Source organism: Myodes glareolus, chromosome 9 (assembly GCF_982192425.1).
Source record: "Myodes glareolus chromosome 9, mMyoGla1.1, whole genome shotgun sequence".
Taxonomy (NCBI): Eukaryota; Metazoa; Chordata; class Mammalia; order Rodentia; family Cricetidae; genus Myodes; species Myodes glareolus.
In genome coordinates, this window is record NC_142034.1 from 57,708,594 (window position 1) to 57,727,419 (window position 18,826).

The following is an 18,826-nucleotide window of genomic DNA, read 5'->3' on the forward strand; positions in this document are numbered from 1 at the left end:
AAATGTCACATTCTTTAGGCCTTTGAAGTACTTGAAGACCATTTATCTATTTGAAATATATCTCTGTTTGACTTTGGATATATACCTACCATGGATATAAGTTTTATTGTTATATATGACTAACTACTAACCTATATTTATTTATTATCCCAAATAGCTTTTAAGAACTGAAACTTTACATTACAATTTTAAGTGATCTGCATAGGAACAGTAGCGTAAATAAGAGTAGAAGCATATATACAGTATAACAAAAATAACCTTAAATTTGTATCATTGTTTAAAAATCCATACCAATGTAAAAGAGTTAAGAGTAATAATTCTTTTAGTTTAAAAGTAGATTCAATAATCTACCCTTTCATCCCATCATTTCTCTACTATATCAATCCTTTTTCCATTCAGAAAGAAATCCTTGAACCTAATCTCATTTGTCCAGCAATTTTCCTGACCACTACCAATAACAACTTTGCAACCCACCTTTCTCAATGATGACAAACTTTCATAGCTCACCAAATGGCCAAAAATGACCTACCCCACCCGTTGGGAATGTGGGCATCATGTTCTCTAGACTGCTTCCTGTTGTCTAGGGGTGACTGTTTCTTTAGGTGACCCTGAGAAAATTGGGAAGTGGGTCAAGTTCTGGGGGCGCTTGCTGTATTATTTTTTGTGTAGTCTCTGTGTGACGAGAAAATACAGAGCTTATCTGAAGTCTTGACTGGATGATTTGTGAAGCTGGACCATCTTAGCTAGCAGCTTTGAAGTTCTTTCGGTTGCACAATTTTGAGAAAACTGCAACAGAGGCGTTCTGAGAGGCTGGATCACCTGGACTACTTGTCTTGGTTGGTGTCTGGACCTTCCCCCCTCCTAAAACACATAAACTTTTAAAGGTAGCATGTATATCTACATTAACACTGGTATGGAATGTGCAGTGTGCACAAGTCAGTAAAGGATGATATTTTTGCTTTATGTTTGAGCAGGCAAAAGGCATCTGTTAACTTTATAATTTGTTTGGATAGCATCCAAATCTATCCATGCCATATGAAAGGATGGCATGTAATAAGTCATGAGGTCTCTGTAGTCAACTAGATTTACCAGATTTCATCCAGTGTCGGAGCTGTTCCCATAAGAGAGGGGTCAGCATATACGGCATCTGCCCTGCAGTCTTTCGTGGTTTCTTTATTCACATTTGTAGCTAGGATTTTCAGGTGGTCTCCCTCGATCAAATCTGATCTTTATTAATTTTGAAGAGAATCATAACTTTTTGTTTCATGTGGAAACAAAGGCATAACCTCTCACCCAACACAACACATCTCCTGACTTCCATTTCGAAGTCAAGAGATTTCTATAGCATACAGGCTGATTTAACCCAGCAGTTCCTTCTATAAACCATTGTCTCTCAGCAGCCACTATTCACTCAACAACATCCAAGAAATTCAAAGTTAACAAAGCACCATCCGAGGTCCAGATGTCCCATGTATTTCACACTCTTACATGGCTTATATTTTTATATTACTTTACTCTTTCTTTAAGGATTTTATTTATTTTTAAACTATTTATTTTTGTGACTGTCTTTATCAATTTTCTTTTCTTTCTTTGGCATCTAAGGACATTTCAAAGCATATTATATCTGTTCAGAGGTTTTCTCAGTCTGGATCTGACTTCCTGGGTGTCTGAAGCCTCCTCTGACCACCTGAGACAAACTTAAACTGTTAGACTACCTATCACTGGAGGACTCCACTTAGAACATTGCAAGTTGGCTGCTAGCTCCACCCCTCTCTGTTCTGTCAGAACTTAGCCTCATACAGGCAGGTCACCGTCCCAGAGCCAGATCTGGGAATATTGTGTCTGCCTGTGGCAGGCACTTGTACCCAATGCCAGCTGCTCAAGGGTTCGGTTGCACAGCAGGGCCTCTTAAAAGAACCTCTGTATGTTCAGCCTATCTGAGACTTCAGTAGCCAGGAAGCTGCTTGTTCACATTATTTCTTTTTTCAGTTTTCTCAGGCCTTATGTGGATATACATGGCCGAATGTTGAGAGCCACCCCTGGGTACCAAAACCACTCTTACAGGGAAGTTGGCTGATCACTGCATCAGAATGAAACTAGAGTGTTGGATGTGATGCTACTGCAATTAGATGTTGTGCTTCTGAAACACCACACACAATTCCTGCTCACAGCTCACTGAATGAACTCTACCTGTCCATTTATCTCCCTGTTTCAGTTAGGGTTTCTATTGTTATGAGAAACACGCCAAGTCTAAAAGCAGCTTGGGGAGAAAAGGGTTAATTTTATCTTACACTTCCACATCACAGTCCATCATCCAAGGGAGTCAGGGCAGGAACGGAAGCAGAGCCCATGAGCATGAGCGGTGATGGGGTGGGAGGAACTGCTGCTCACAGGCTTGCTCCCCACATTTTGCTTACATACACCCCAGGACTGGCTGCCCAAGAGTGGCATCACCCACAATGGGCTGGGCCTTCCACATCAATCACTCATGAAGAAAACGCTCTATAGGTCAACCTTACTGAAACATTTGGTCAGTGTAATATCCTCTAGATGACGTTAGCTTGCTGCCTTTTACAGGAGGCCCCTGGGTTGCAATTCCACTGTATGCCTCAAGGGCAGAGCAGGCACACCCAGTAAGAAGTATTGAGGAATATCAACCTGAATACCACCTCCTTGTCATGCCCTTCCATCCAGAGCAACCCTGGTCAAAAGTGAGGAATTATCATCCTTTTTTTACAGCAACAATATTCACCCAAACACTCCCCATTAGCTTGCCTTGATCTACACTGACCAGAACACGCACACATGCACATAAACCTTCCTCTTCTTCCTTTTCCTCCTCCTCCTCCTCCTCCTCCTCCTCCTCCTCCTCCTCCTCCTCCTCCTCCTCTGTATTTATTTTTACTTTATTTGTGTTTTGCCTGTATGTATGTCTGTGTGAGGATGTTGGATCCTGGAGTTACAGACAGTTGTGAGTTGTGAGTTGTGGTTGCTGGGAATTGAACCCAGGTCCTCTGGAAGAGCAGTTCATGCTCTAAACTGCTGAGCCATCTCTGCAGTCCCCACATAAGCATTTTTAGCCAATCCTTGCTAAAGAGAAGGTGGTTGTTACAGCTGGCTCAGACCAATTGGAACACACCTTTTATAAATAACAATAGTTGGGACACTTTCCCCATAGCCTTAGGGCTTTGGAAAGTCATTGTAGGTTTGGGGGGGGGGAAGGATTCTTCTCTGGAACTTTTAAATGGGTCAAGTCCACAAATAAAGGATGTTTCAATACTGCCAAAAATCAAATGCTGAAACCTAAAGGGAAAATGGGATAGGGTCTGGGGGAAGCGTGATGGAGAGTGAGTCACCTGGTCAACTCCATAGAGTGAACAGGAGAGGTCGCAGTTACAAAAGAGAGTGTATTGCATCAAGGATCAGAATAAACGACTTCGCATCTCCCTAAATACTGTTTCTGTGAGTTGATGTCGCAATTTAGGAGCACAGGAACTGACAACACATTTGTCCTTATGAGGGGAGGCTGACTTGAAAAACATAGTCAATTTCCCTTTATTGGTATCATTGAGGAAATTTTGTTAGAGTCTCTCATGGGAACAATTTATTCTTCCACCTATTTCTGAGGGAGCGGACAGATAAACCAGTGGAAATCCTGGACAAATGAAGGAGATGGCAAAACCAGAAGACAGGAAGAGATTGGCTTAGAAACCACACACAGCATCCATATTCAAGGGCACCGTGTTGTTTTCTTCAAACACATCACCCTGAATACCAAGGGTGTGTGCATATTTACATCCTCTGAGCTTTCTGTTCTTGCTGTATGGGGGAGGAAGGGGGCAGCCTCAGGCAGACCTCTCAAAGACACTTCCACATGACCACTGCTGACTGTCTTAAGCCTGCTCTTCTGAATGAGACCATCACATCCATTGCAGGCATCACCTCCCATATGTCCAGCATCTTTGCATCTGGATTGTGAGCACAACTTCTAAATGGCTTTCCTTGCATCCAGTTCAGTTGGTGTTTCCTCCTTCAGGAGACTTGGAGATGTAACAAACCTATACATGTGATAGCATCTTCCACTATTAAAATTCACCAATATTTCCCCAGCAGTTGAAGTACAAACAAATTCTTTGGCAGGGCCTACAGTGCCCTCCAGCTGCCTTCATTTAGAAGCCCCTCTAAGGGTTTCCTCACTCTGTAATGCCTAGCTCACCCACCCTCACCAACTCATTTCTTCCAGTTTCCCTGTTTCCTCTGCATCTTTACCTTCTTGTTTGTGTTTCTAACGCTTAATCATTCTTCACCATGTGTTTCAAGAGTACCCTGAGAACTGTATTTGCCCCTCTCTGCTCCTCCCTCGGGCTATGCTACCTGCCTGTACCCTGTTCACAGAATAAGCTGTGCCCATCTCTGTTGTGCGCACAAACACACCAGGCAGAACTCATTTGGCTGAGTCCTCTGTAAACGAGCTCCATAAAGAAGGGGCTATGCTACTTCTTTCTTAGCTTAGCACTTACCAATATGCCTGGCAGGACTGGCATTAACAGTGATTGTTAGCAGAACCATTAAAAGATGAAGCTGAGGAAACAGGAAGTGCCCAGGAAGAAGAAGAGGGAGGGAGAGAAAGAGTAGTGCACGGGAGAGTTTCCAGAAGAGTCCTGTTCTTCTGTGTCTTGGAATCCGGCTTTCAGCTCCAATTCAATACATCTACTTACTGCCAGTTCTTCCTGAATGCTGATCTTTTGTTTGAATCACCCGCTGAGTAGGACTGAGTGGACTATTTCAGGGAAATTTCTGTTGCCATCGTTCTGACAGTCTGTCCCCTGCCTTCCCCCAAAGAACTCAGGATGCATGGGCAGAAGCTTGGCCTACTGCTGCTGTTTCTCCTCTTCTCAGCTCCCCTCCTCTGCCAAGGACACCGCCAAACTAGGACTCTGACTCCCTCTTGGGGTGGTGGCAGAGCTTGGAAAGTCAGACTCGTGTCTTCTTTCAGCCAATCTGCTCACAGGGAATGCCTACCTTACTCTGGTCCAGAGGGAATGCCTCCCTCTGATTCCCACCCGTCTTCCTTTGCAGCAACAACAGGGGATACAGGAGTTTCCTAAAGGAATCTTTAAAGCCCAGGTATTTATATATATAATTTTTTTTAACTTTTAAACTCATTCTCAACGCTGGAAAAAAAGTTGGAGAAAGAGGAAATTCTAGGGGTCTCCCAGAAATTTCATTCCTGTATGAGAGACGAAGAAGAAAAGAGCCTAGGTTCAGGGCACTTAATGGCCCAAGAGCCACTTGACCCCTGGCCTCAGTGTAGGAACCTGTAGCAATGGGTTTGACCTTTTATCTTGGCTGCAAGCATCACCACTAGGGAGAGGCAGAGGCTTGCAGAAACCCCAATTTGCTTTCTGGAAGCGCAAAGACCAGGCTAAGGTAAGCGCAGGGTGGGGGAGTGTGGGGAGTGTCGGGGGTGGGGGGGGGGTGGTACTTGACCATGAAGGCAGGAAGGGCAGTGTCAGTGGACGTCTGACTCTGCCGCCGGCTGGCTCCCAGAGAGCTCACTCTGTTCTTGCTCCCGGGCATGAGAAGTGGGGAGCAGGGTGAGCTCCCTCTTTGCCAGCTTAGTGCGCGGTGTTGCTTAACTGGTGTCCGGGCTTTGGTGACGCTGAGCTTCGAGTGAGGGGGAAGAGGCAAAGAGGAGTCCTGCCGTCCCCCACCCGGGCGCCCAGGCGTGTAAACGTGGGCGGCGGCGAGCGGCTGGCCTCCCTCCCCGCCCTCCCCGCACGGCGCTCCCGCGTGTGCTGCTGTGTGAGTGCGTGTGTCTCCCTCTCGCCTATCGCACACGCTCCGGCACTAGTGCAGGCGGCTCTCTGCTCCGCTCGTTCGCTCGCTTGCTCCGGCCGCTGCGCTCCCGCCTAGCCGCCGCCGCTGCAGTCGCAGCCGGGCACGGTGAGTGACTGAGGAGCAGTCGCTGCGCTCCCCGACTGCCCGCCGGACCCCAGTCTAAACAGGCTGCACCGCACCCGGGCGGTCGGCCGGGTAACTCCCGCAGGGGCTCTCCGTGCGCCCTCGGGCCACCGTCCCAGCCAGGACGCACTCCTCGAGGGCTGCGCACTCCTTCCCCGCCCGGCCGCCTGCCGCTGCCCGCACCCCGTGACCGCTGCTCCGTCTCGTCCCGCAGGAGCTGCCCGGACGGGACCACGCCGCCGCCGCCACCTCCGGGAGCAGCGCTTCGGGGCCGGCCTGAGCCGAGCCGCGCGGGGCCGCCGCTGCCGCGGGCGGGGGATGGGGCTGCCCGCCAGGCGCGCGGAACCCGCAGGGGGAGCACGGAGCCCGCGCGCAGCCTGAGAGCCCCGCGCAGCCTGCGCCCCGCCGCCGCTCCGTGCGCTCCTGCCGCCGCCCGCGCCTCGATGGCGCCATCGCCCCGCCGCTGACCGGCTCGCGTCGCTCACCCAGCCCGCGCGGTCGCCCTCAGTGTCCGGCCAGCCTCTGGGGCAGCGGCCTGCAGCCCGCGTCCGCCCGCGCCCTCCCGCCCGGCCCCGCCATGGCGCTGCGCCGCCTCCTGCTACCGCCTCTGCTGCTGTCGCTGCTGCTGCTGTCGCTCTCGTCCCTGCACCTGCCGCCCGGCGCAGACGCTGCTCGCGGCCGCGCTGCTAACCGGACCCTAGGCGCGGGAGCCGTCGGGGGTCGACGTTCCGGAGGCGCCCTAGCCCGCGGTGGCCGCGAGCTGAACAGCACCGCCCGGGCGTCTGGCGTCCCGGAGGCGGGCAGCCGGCGGGGACAGTCCGCGGCAGCGGCGGCGGCGGCCAGCGCGACCGTCACTTACGAAACGTGCTGGGGCTACTACGACGTGAGCGGCCAGTACGACAAAGAGTTCGAGTGTAACAACAGCGAGAGCGGCTACCTGTACTGCTGCGGCACCTGCTACTATCGCTTCTGCTGCAAGAAGCGCCACGAGAAGCTGGACCAACGCCAGTGTACCAACTACCAAAGCCCGGTATGGGTGCAGACGCCCAGCACCAAGGTGGTGTCGCCGGGGCCCGAGAACAAGTATGACCCGGAGAAGGACAAGACCAAGTTCACCGTCTACATCACCTGCGGGGTGATCGCCTTCGTCATCGTAGCAGGCGTCTTCGCCAAGGTCTCCTATGACAAGGCCCACCGCCCCCCGCGAGAGATGAACATCCACAGGTGAGAGGCGCTTCTGGGTGCCCGCCTTGGGTCCCCAGGCCTCGCCCCCTCTTAACATACCCCCACCCCCACCCTGTCCAGTTTTCTTCACGCACACCTCTTCTATCCTTCTAAGTCACTTCCACAGCCGCTTCCTTTAAGAGCTATCAGTGTTGTGGCCCTCCGCATTCCCTAGGAAGCAGCTAGGCATGCTTTAGTGTTAGAGGGATTTGCAACACAAAGTACGAATCAGTGAAGTTCAAGATGTTCAAGGGTAAGAATTCCACTAATTTTCCAATCTCCAGGCTTTCTTTTTCATGGCGTGTGGCAACTTTACTATGGGTTGTACCACGCTTAGGTTTTTGTTTGCTTGTTTTGTTTGTTTGTTTGCTTTTGTTTTGTTTTTTTTTTTTAAAACGGGAGTGTCAGCTTAATATAAAGAACTGAACAGTGTGAGCACTTCACTGAAAAGAAGAGCAAGTGGATTAGTGAAAGCTGGGATGTCCAGGGGTTAAGAGTGGAATAGATATGAAATGGGTGTCTGCCTCTGCTGGGAAGAAGGTACCCCATGTCGTGTTACCAGCACAGATGTTATGTCTTCCAGTGGGGTGCTTAGCTTTCCTGCCGAGGCTGGAGGACTTGTTCCTCCAAGGCAGGCCTCTGGGAGTTAACACTTTGGATGGTGTTCAGCCCGGTTGGACATCTTTTACTGCACACATAGTAAAGACACTGGGGACTATCCCCTTCTAAAACTGATAACAGGAGCTTAAAACATGACAGTCCATAGTCCCACCGCGATTGCTTTCCACCCCGTCTCTGGCTCCCAAGGAGATCACTGGAAAGTCAAAGCCACAACGGGAACCCAATCTCTCCTGTAGGAATTATACAGGCAGAGGATGAGAAGTACAGCTATGTTTCCAGTGTCCCCACGAAGATGAATGGTTGGATGTGGCTTCAATGAAAGCCCTGCCCCAGGAAACACTTCCATTTCTACTGCCCTAGTTCCCAGGCCCAGCCCCCAGTCCACTGCTTGTGAGCTGGCCCACCAAGCCTGCCTTGGCCCATGCACCTTGCTTATTATCCTCTTGACTTGAAAACCTCCTTCCTTCGCTGCTCTGAACATCAATCACCCCTACCTTGCTGAAAAGAGGAAGGCAGGTAGAAATTTCTAGGCTTGCTAAAGGAGCTGATTTTGCCCCTCCCCCTCTATAATGTGGGTGTGAAAACATGATATTGCCTGTCAGGTTTTATTGACTCAAATCTACTAAATACAGACATTCCACACTCAAGTACTAGGCTTGGGTTGACTGTCGAGGGAGTGAGCATCGCTTTTTAACCCCTCACTGCCCGAGCTAGTCATTCATCCTTTAGCTGCTGTCAGCATTGGTTTACTCTACATCCCTTTGGTCTTGAACCAGGATTTTGAGCAATGGTCTGGGGTCTCCACTCCTTACTATGCAAAGGATGGGCACCGTGAACAAAGCAAGAGCAAGGCATCACCACTCCCTAGGAGTTTGTTTGGTCTGACAGCGAATTCTGTCTTGACACAGCTTGGAAAGCCAAGAAGGAGTTGCTTAGAGGCTGGGGTCTTTCTGAAGCAGATGTGCTGTTGTTCCTCGTCTGGCCCAGGACTCTTCTTCCCTCCTCTTGCCCCATTAAAACCATTCTCTTACCTCTTTTGAGTAAGCTTTCTTGGGGTTTCTCCCTGCCCTGCCCCCAGTGCCTTGTGCAGTTTGTTCAACATCACCTGTGTTTGATAAGTTTATGTGGCCTCCGAGTCTGAGATTAAGCCCCCATGAAAACCGAAATTGCCATGTGGCTCTGCAGAAGTCACTCTCTTTGATATTAGTCTCTTCTGCCACCCCCACAACAGACTCCCTCTGTCCCACATTGGGGTAACCATGGGGGCTGCTTCTGGGGTGGGAGAAGGAGAGAGTGAACTGAATTTTAGGCCCCAAGCCGTTGTGGAAGTGTGGGATGTCTCTCCCTCAGATTCACCTCCTGATTTCATTCAGTTCACAGCACCACTCTGACAGCCGCAGCCTCACCTGCTCCGTGCCTTAGACACCATCGTCCTGGTGCGGGGTGGATAAAGGACAATGCCTGTCAGTGTATGTGCGGCAGGTGGGGGCAGGGGTGGAGACCAGAGGTGAGTGACACCCACAGTGATGGGTGACACTCAAGGACACTCGGGAGTAACCTTGAGCAGGCCAGGGAAAGTCTTTCGGTTCTGAGCAACTGGCAAGATAGCATAGCATCTGGACCTCTTCTTCTCAAGTGTGTCTATGTGAGTGCCCACGTCACTCTCATGCCCCTCTGGGTGGGCGTGGGAGGAGAGCGCCTCTTTCTCTGCTTGTACCTCACATGTCACGGCTTGCCACCCCTGGGTGGGGCGGTTGTGTAGTCTGTATTGTTAGAGAGGCAAGGTAGGGAAAGGGGGCGGTGATGGAGGAGAGATGCAGGCACACAGTAACGAGTTCTTCCTAGGGCAAGTGGGGAGAAACAGAGGTCCAGTCGGGAGCTAGGGTGTGCTTTCTGAAATAGTGCAGCCAAGATGTGTCCATACTGAATGGGAGAACAGAGCTGGTGCAGTATGCGAGCCTCCCTGAAGACAGGCAGACCTGAGTCCTTTCCTTCCCCGGGGCAAGCTTCCTGAGTCTGAGGGAGTTTCAGTGTGGGAAAGCTTCATTGTAAAGGGATACTGTGGGAGTTTAAGAAGAGATGGAAGACGGGATTGGCCATATGCTCTGCCTTGGTGTTCGCAGGCTGGGCAGCCCTCTGTCTGCCACACACATGCGTATTCCTTAGGACTGGACTTTCTTGCATCTCTCCCTCCCTTGCAGGGAAGAGCAGATTTTGCTTTTTCTAGAAGTGGTTAGCCCTTGCTAGAGGATTCAGAATGAGAAGTTGGTTGTCTGGAGGGGAAATAGCCAGCTCTCTGGTGATTCTAACAGACAGCCCAGTGGAAATGATGCAAATACCCAAACCTAGCAAGATGGGCTCTGAGGAGGAGAAAGGGATGCTAGCTCTGAGTGGGGGTGTTCCAACTTTCCTGGCTGGAACCCCATTTCTGTTAGAAGCTACATCCTCTACTTGGCCCTGCTTTAGAACTTCTCAGGTTAAGGTTAGACGTGCAGGCATCCTCTGATTGTCATGTTTCCTGAGTGTCTCTGTAGTCCTTACCTGGGGATGTTTGCCCAGAGAAGGATGATCCATGTCCTCCAGAAGTATGGATTCTGCCCAGCCCCCAGCCCAGGAGGCTGGCCCCTTTTGACTTTCTATTCTGCCCTCAGCCCTCTCACATCCAAACCTACTCCTCCTCCTCACCACGAGTTGATTCATTAATGTCTCAGAGATGAGAATCGCTCTAAGGAGGAACTGTGTGCCTCCTTTTTTTTTTTTTTTTAAAAATGGCTAATTAACAGATGGGTCAGGAAGCTATTAAGATGCTGTAAACACAGTTGGTGAAGTCGGAGGTGCCTGTACGGGACTGGGAGTATGAAGGAAAGTGGGCAGGGAAGATGATGGGCAGAGGAGGATGCTAGGAGGAGCAGAACCTGTCTGTACATCCTAGGGAGAAGGGGAGGGTATTAGGAGGTAGCTCGTCTACAGAGTCCATCTCCCAACTCTTATTTCTAGCATAGGCCAGGGAAAAGTTTGCTTTGTTTTCTCTCCTTCTAGAAGTTGATTACAAACCAGGAGAGCTCTGTTTCCCTTCCAGGCCAACCCTGCTGTAGCAGGACAACTCCAGAGTTGAGTGAGTCAAGAACATGAGACAAACTGTCAAACACTCAATTTTTTTCTGCAGTAATGTGAGCTTCCCGTTATAATCTCAACCAAGTCAGCTTGTTTTTAACTCCAAATACAGACATTTGGAAGGAAAGGGGGAAAAATGAATCTTGCCCTGGGCTGAATTGAAGTGCTTTACCTTTTTCATGTTTTCCTTTCTCATTGAGTTTAAAAAGTAATGCACATTGGGAAAGCTGGGAAGTTACAGAAGCATTATGAAGGAGGGTTAGGGGCAGACTCCCAGGAAGGCAGGAAGAAGACAACAAAAAGTAAGAAAGCGATTGGACAAAAAGTTGATGGTTACCTCTTATGGAACAAAGCAACCCTGCAGAGACTCTTCCAGGCGTGATTCTGTTATGGTTCTTGGATGTACGTGGATACATTGCGTGTGAGCCTGGTTCACCTAGAGAAGGCAGAGAACAGTTCAAACTCCAAGTCACACTCCCTTGACACGCAGGCTAACTGGGTTCCTTCTTGCTTTAGCAATACAACCAGGAAAACACGGTCAACCACCTTGAGACCTTGGCACCCCTCTGGGGTCACTCTGTTCACTCTCTTCGTGTTTCTTTCCTGCACTGCCCCCAAGCTCAAAAGACTGGCACATCTGCCCCACTCCATCCTGTCTCAGAACACATTCATTTTGCGAAATCTGCTGTCAAGAAACCGAGAATTTACCCATAGATCTAGTCTGCTAAGGCACTTGTAGAAGACAAAGTATAATTCATTGTTTTCAACCGATTTGAATGAGAGATTTTAGTGACTGGCATGTTGGTTCAGATCAATTTGCAGAAAGCGATGGTTAAGATGTCTGAAAAGTGGGCTGACTGAAAGAGGTCAATTATCCCAGACAGCTATGCCTACAAGATCTGGAATAAAAAGGCAGTGGAGACCCAAAAGAACTTCCTCCGTCGCGTTCTGCTGACTGATTTCTCCAGGGCCTGACAGGATATTATTTAGGTCTTAATTTTCTACGTCCATCCCATAGCCAGGAGGGCCCCTAGCTCCTGCACATGGAGTTAGCTGTCAGCTCCTGGCTGTGACAGTGGCCAGCAGCTTCCTTCTTTGGTGTATCTGATGCTGTCTGCTCAAAGTTCTAAGCAGCTTATACTTGAAACTGTTGTAGACTCAAGTGTATTTTGCCTTCCAGTTTTTGTTACGTTCCTTGGTAATATCTATTTTGTGAAATTACAAAGTTACAATTTGACCTTGTGGCTGTGTAAGATGTCTCAGGAGGGTGAAGAAGGGCCCCTAATGGAATAGAGGAGGACTTGGTCGGCCTTCATTGCGAACACCCTTTTTGTGATGATTTTGTCCCTCTTCACTTTACTTTGAGAAACTCAAACTCATTTTTTTCCTAAGTCACATTTATGACCTCATATTTGTACTCCTTTTGTTGGTAGACATTATAGAGGGGAGAAGGCTCGGAATAGGGAGTTCACCAGCAAACCCTAACAGGATCTGAAGCCCTTGGCCTCAAGCCTCTAGCAGGCTTCTTTTTTAAAAAGAAATCAGGGCAGATTGGCAATTCTATTACTTTTTGTACCAGTAGAACCAAAGTCTTATAAAAAGGCAGACTAACATATTCTACTATTTTGCTACCCATTTCAGAATCATGGCCTTATTTCCACAGTCAGTTCGACTCTGTAATTTTCTAAGTGAGGCACTTGAAATCAGCAGCACAGAGGTCAAAGTGCCACGGGCGTCTCGGCTGCTAGTGAAGGGAGCTTTCCCTGCAAGCCTTGGTGTTCATGCTCTAGGCCCAGCCTCAGTCTCGTTTTCTTCACTGGAAGCAGTCTGCTTTGCTTTATGCTTGATTCTTAACCATCAGCAAATAACTTTTCAACTCTTGAGGATGTGAGTGACAGCCTCTTTCGGTCCCTTCCCTATGTCTTGAGTCTTGCTGACCTCCGGGTTTCCATCCGCCAACATGATTTCTCATGATAGTTCCTGGTCCTTTTGTTTGTTTGTTTGTTTTTTTCCAGTTTCTCTGCGTTCTTTTCTAAAGTGCAATAACCTGATCTAAGCAAAATCCTCTAGTAAGATGTGAGTAATGAAGACTGTTGAAAAAGGAAAATACAGCATATGCCGAAGGAAGGAGGGTGGCCAGGGTAAGGCACTGCCGAATGACAGTGTGGGCAGAGTTATGAAATTAAAAATGTGACTCTGGATGCTTCTGGTCTCACCTGGAGATATGGGGGCGGGGCTTGTTGCGATGTATCACACCAGTGAGGTCTTGCGGGTGTGCCTGTGTGTGTCTCTGTGGGTGTGTCCAGACTCTGGGACCCCTCCAGTGTATATAAGATCCCTCTTGGGGACACAAAAGCATAATTCCTGGTGACTGTTGTTCCCTTTTCTCCGCTCTGGGTCAAGAAACCAGCCGCGACTGAATGGAAGTGTGAGATGATGGGCCCTGTTGTTCTCTGAGATGAACCTGTATGAAATGAAACCTAGCAGCTCTGCATTTGCTATATCTGATCCTCTGAAAGAACCTGGATGTCTGTATGTACCGAGTTCTCTTCCCACGCAGTCTCCTTGAGAGGCCACACACTGGTTCTTCTGCAAATGGCTCTATAGCATCACTCTTGGAAATACTTTGAGACTCAGAGCCAGTCACTTTGACTCTCCGAAACCATAGCATCTTTCCCCATCCCAGGGAGATCCAGCTCATTTAAGCAGTAGTAAGTCAGAGGTAAGGCTGATGAATGAACAAGGTGGTGGGAAGCCACAGTGTCTTCCCTAAGGAAAGCTGCTGGGAGGAGTATCGCTAGCATCTCAAAAGGCAGGATGGACCAGAGGAGAAGAGAGCTCCTCAGCCTCTGTGACCATGTGGACAGAGCTGCTCCTCACGTGGGAAGATATGTACCTCTTAGGCAAGAGCGGTTTCATGTGACAGCAGTGTGCTGGGCAAGCTGTGGGATAGTTGGGAAAGAAGACAAAAGGAAGAAGTTGAATATGCATCAAACATTTCAGATAACTGCCCAAAAAGAGTGGAAAAAAGAATGTCCCACATTTTCGCATAAAATAGTAGACGGATCGCTCAATTTAGCTTCCTGCTTTGATACTGAGGGTAAAGGGACCCAGTTTCTTTGGGATGCACACAGAGAGGAAGCCTGGGATCAGAGCCCCTGCTCACTGCCCTTGGCCCTCTATCACAGGGCGAGCCACTGCCTCTGCAATTCTGTATTCAGATGAGGTTACCACTTGGGTCAGACTGCCATGGATACCTGCAGGCCCACGGACATGAGGCTACCATAGCATTTCTGGAAGATTCCCAACACCCATTTACCATTCTTGCCTTGCGTCCATGCCTCCAGTTTGTATTTATGGGATGGGATTGGTTGGGGCAAGAGTGGGCTGGCCGAGAAAAGAGCAACGGGGTAGGGAGCCACCCAGTTATAGTCTGGGCAGCTGGGGATAGTCACGGCTATGCTGTTGCAGATGAGTGTTTCTCCCAATCTCAGTCAAGAGTTAGGGGACAGGGGGAGGGACTGAGCTCTTGTATCTCTCCGTAGCCCCCCTCCAACACATGTAGAGGCCCCCTCTGAACACACGTGAAGGAGTCTGTTCCACTAAGAACTTGGGCAGTGGGAATCAAAAAGTAGGAGTTTGTCCTGTCAGTAACTGCCATTCTTCCGTCACCTGTGAAACTCAGGAAAGCTTGAGGCCCTGAGTTTTGGCTGGGCGATGTCTCAAGCAATGGTGTCGGGCCTTGAGAACTTACTTGGTACCAGGAGCCCTGTTCTGCATTTTCCAAGCAGACTCTTACTGTATTCCCTCTTCCCCTACCACACTTCCTTCACCACCCTTCAGCCCATAGAGTATAGAGGCCTGTTTTACAGATGGGGAAACCTAGCTTAACGACTTGCCCAAGGCTAAGCTACCACTATGTTGTCCATCTTTAACTTCCCCGAGGGTCTAGAAAAGTAGCTCACTGTCTTCTACCTTCCTGACAGAGTCAGGGATACCCAAACTGCTTAAGGAAGCAGTCCCCCTGATTGTGCCTGGGACAACTTGTTACCGTAAAGGACAAGAGGGTCAATGATCTTCCATCCAGAGCTGGTAATACTCCCACTTAGACTGCATGTTGGGTACAGATGTGCCCAGGACAGCGAGAGGGTTTTCTCTCAAGGGTGGATGCTGTTGGCTGAAATGAAAGCATACAAAGAATTCTAAGAAGCAGAACGAAACGCTGAAGTCCATTGAGGGAAAAACAGAAAGAACGCAAACCCTTGTGTGGCTTAGAAAGAAGCCCTGGGCAATTGAGCATGAGTCACAGCCTCCGAGAGAGGTGAGTGAAGCTTGGGAAGGGAGGAAAGATGAGGTCTAGGGAGAAGATGGACCTCAGGGCATCCCCAGTTTTAATTACTGAGACCCACAGCTCGCTAACAGGCCCATTTATCACTGTCCCTCCATGCCCCCTTTCCCTATTTATAATACCCAGCGCTGCACATGCAAGAGAGAGCTGCAGCTAACTCCCGCATGCCCATTTGGACTGTCCTTCCTTCTTTCTGCCCTCCTAACTGTGCTAATTCCAGACTGTGCTCCTTCCCCAGTCTCTGCTTCCTTCCTCCTCAAGTCCTCTGCCCTGAAGGGCACCTGAGGAGGAAGGAATCCTGAGACATTCTAATAGCCACAGCAAGGTGTGGCCTCCAGCTGTTATCTCTGGGTGCCAGCCAGCATGGGACCCACACGCCTGGTCTGCAGGACCACAGCAGGGGTACCTGAGCAGAATCCCTGACTGTGGAAGCAGGTTCAGTAGCCTCCAGGAACCCAGCTCTGCAGAGCGCTGTTTTCGGTCCTCTTTATCTCCTTCCTGCTCTTTGCTCTCCCAGGATCCTCCATGCCTAAAGCTACTGTTCCCTTCTCTGTTCCCTGTTCCCAGGGCCCTGGGAGCTAACGTTCCAGCAAGGCTCTGGGTGGCTAGAATCTTGGCCCTGTGCCCTGATGTTGGTAGAAGAGTCTTTGCTTCCTATAGTCTTCTCAAACACGCTCATTATTCCTTGTTTTTCTGGCATTTGGTTTCATGTCCTGTTCCCATTAGCTTCTGCATTAAAGTCTCATTACTCAGGACACCTGTCCTCTGGACATATTGGTTGTTCTCTTAGCCAAATGTCCTCTTCTGGGAAGTGTGGTTTCCACTCCTTTCCCTCTTCCTGCACTCCAGCTGCTCTGTGGGGAGGGACATGGGCCCTGGGATGGGCTAATAATTAAGTGGAATCTGAGAGTGCCTGCTAGATTTCTTCCATCCTCTCCTTTCCTGGGGCCTGGGGTTTAAGCTCTTTCCTGGGGTTTATCAGATAGATCTGAGGGTGGAAGGGTGGGGAACAGGCAGGCAGTTGTTAGAAAGTGTTTTTTTTTCCCCCCAGTTCTGGAATCAGGGTCAGATTTCAGCAGGAGAGAGGAGTCGGGACCTCACACTGGGTATTTAGGCAGCTCTTTTGGAGGATGAGCAAGCCTCCCATCAAGCCACCTCCATGGAATGATTGGCAGGATACTCGTCCACACACCGATGCTGCTTCAGAGCATGAGGAAGACTCTGAAGTGCTGCCCTTCTGCAATGCCCCTAGTCAGCTGTCTCTGACTTACAACTGGGTGTAAAGAAATCTGCACAAAGTTTCCTGGGAGTGGCAGCCTACAGGCTTGGGGAACCAGCACAGGTCATTGGTGTTTTGATGACCCACAGCCAGCTTCAGACTCAGGACCCATGTCCATGCAGTGAGTGCCTCTTCTCTGCACCCTGGAGCATTTGCGAGGAGGAATGTCAGATCTTTAAGCAGCGAGTCTGCTGTGTTTCTCCCTTCTCTTTAAAGTCGCATCATTAAAATGTATCGTCTTGTGACTTGGGATGTCTCCTCCGCCACCACTGCTTTCCCATCTGTCCTGCTCTTGATGCCTGGTCACTTCTGTCTTGTCCTTCCAGCCCCTCCTCCCTCCGGCCTTTCTTCTTGAATTCATCCAACTGTGACTTCATTAAATGGCATCAATTCTGATGCCGCTAATTTAAAATTTACCCAAATTGGACCTGGACGAATTTTTTTTTTCTTTATTTTCTCTGCCTGATAAAAAGCTACGATGAGCAGATTTGTGTCTCAGATAAGACTGCCACGATTGTGCTGGGCCATACACCAGCCCACCACCACCACGGATGACAGATTGTCTCTAAGCAGGCCAGGTAGCCAGTCAGCAGGCTAATGGCTAATCTTTCATATCTATCCAAAAAATACCTTCCAAAGATCAGCTTTGTTTTATTTTTTTGTATTTTTAAAGTTCATTTAAAACCCTACAATGGCTCAAGGAACAGTAAAGTGTTGTTTTCCGGCTGAGTCTGGTGGTTTTAGGCCTGTTTCTAGTTATTCTGGAAGCTGAAGCTGCAAGACCACAAGTTCAAGACCTACCTGAACTATATAGAGAGAATTTGGGCAGTTTAGTGAGACCCTCTTTTAAAACAAAAAGGCTAAAGGCAGCTAGGGATAGAGTACCTGCCTACCATGCCTGAGGCCTTGGTTGAATCTTCAGTTTTGTGCCCAAGTGTGCGTGCACACAGGCAGTTATTTCCTGAATATGTTCTGTAATTCCTGTTTCACCAGTTGGGATTAACCTACCCCGACTGCTATAGAATGAGTCTTTTGAATTCCCTCTGGAAACTATATCCAATTTCCCTTATCCTTCTTTCTTTTCTTGTTTCAATTCCCTATGTATTAGAATCTACAACTCTTTGGGCTTTGAGAAGTAGTGTTAGAATGTCATAGCTGCAGAATAGACAGCTGGCCCTGAGAAGAAAGGGGTTCAGAGGCCAACTTCAGACAGCTTGCCCTACTTCTGGGGGAGAGAGGACTTTGAGGTTTGCCTTTGTTCCCATTGAGGGTCTTGCTCAGTGGCCTAAGGAACTCATGCCTCAATCGCTGTTGCAGCGCCACTGTGAGCAGGAGGCAGCGCCATACCTCCTGTGAGAATGGCCAGAAGCAGGCGCCCTAGCAAAAGAACTTTGACATCCTCCCCTTCATCTGCTTATGTACTCTCAAGGGACAGATAACAAAGGTCTTTCCTCTTACTTCTGGCGATTGTTATCCATCGTTTCCTGCCTTGGAACGTTTTCTGAATGTCGAGATAACAGGCCACTTCTGTCACTTACTGTCTCCGTGATCTTCAGTGAGTCCCTTGGCCTCTATGGTCTATTAACTTGGGTGTGGGATATGGGTGAATATACCGGAGCGCTATGGGCTTCTCTGGACTATCCTGACCCTACACACCTGGAAAGTTAGGACAAAGGTGACATCTTCACTTAAAAGAGAGGCATCCCTAGGCATGGAAGAGAATACACTCATCCTTATTCATTCCTTGTCTTGTAGACCTTAGCCTCTGCAAATGACCTCATAAGGATGCTTGGTTTTAGCATGTTCTTCTTATAGATCCTCTTGATAGAAAAGGACTTAAAATGCTTTTTCAGTCCCTTCCCTCTGGCTATCATCTCCTCTCCTCTTGGTGTGTAGGTGTCCATCATTTTTATCTATTCTGCAGACAGTCTAGTCTATTGTCAGGATCTTTTCTAGTTGACACTGGAAAAACCAAACCGACTGCTCACATCCACAAGACTGCCAAACACCTCCTCAAGGACAACAGTCAGGGCCCCTCCATCCCGTTTTCAGGATCCAGTATTTGAATGGATATCCATAGAAGTCTTCCCGTGGGGTGTGACTTCCAGTCTCTCTGGCTGTGCAGATGCTGCCCATCTAGGGGATACCAACCACACACGGAACCTAGTCACTCAAAGAGCTCAAAGATTCAGAGGGTGCTTTAGGAAAGCTGGTTGAAAAAAGAAATTCAAGGGAGCAACTTTTCTTGGTGGCAGGTTCCGTCAAGAGGGCTGTGC

At 49.1% G+C, this 18,826-nt stretch overlaps 1 protein-coding gene across 4 annotated transcripts in view; it reads left to right on the plus strand.

Annotated features, from left to right (window-relative positions):
* The first annotated feature begins 6,411 nt into the window (after positions 1-6,411).
* Positions 6,412-18,826, plus strand: part of Shisa6 (shisa family member 6) — a 304,390-nt gene continuing 291,975 nt past the window's right edge. For 3 of the 4 annotated variants that reach the window (XM_085695113.2, XM_085695114.2, XM_085695115.2), the window contains exon 1: positions 6,412-7,188. In XM_085695113.2, coding sequence (XP_085551239.2) covers positions 6,542-7,188 — 647 coding nt within the window. In that variant the 5' untranslated portion in view covers positions 6,412-6,541. The remainder of the gene's footprint in view (positions 7,189-18,826) is intronic. The other variant, XM_048448730.3, reaches the window with a different exon arrangement.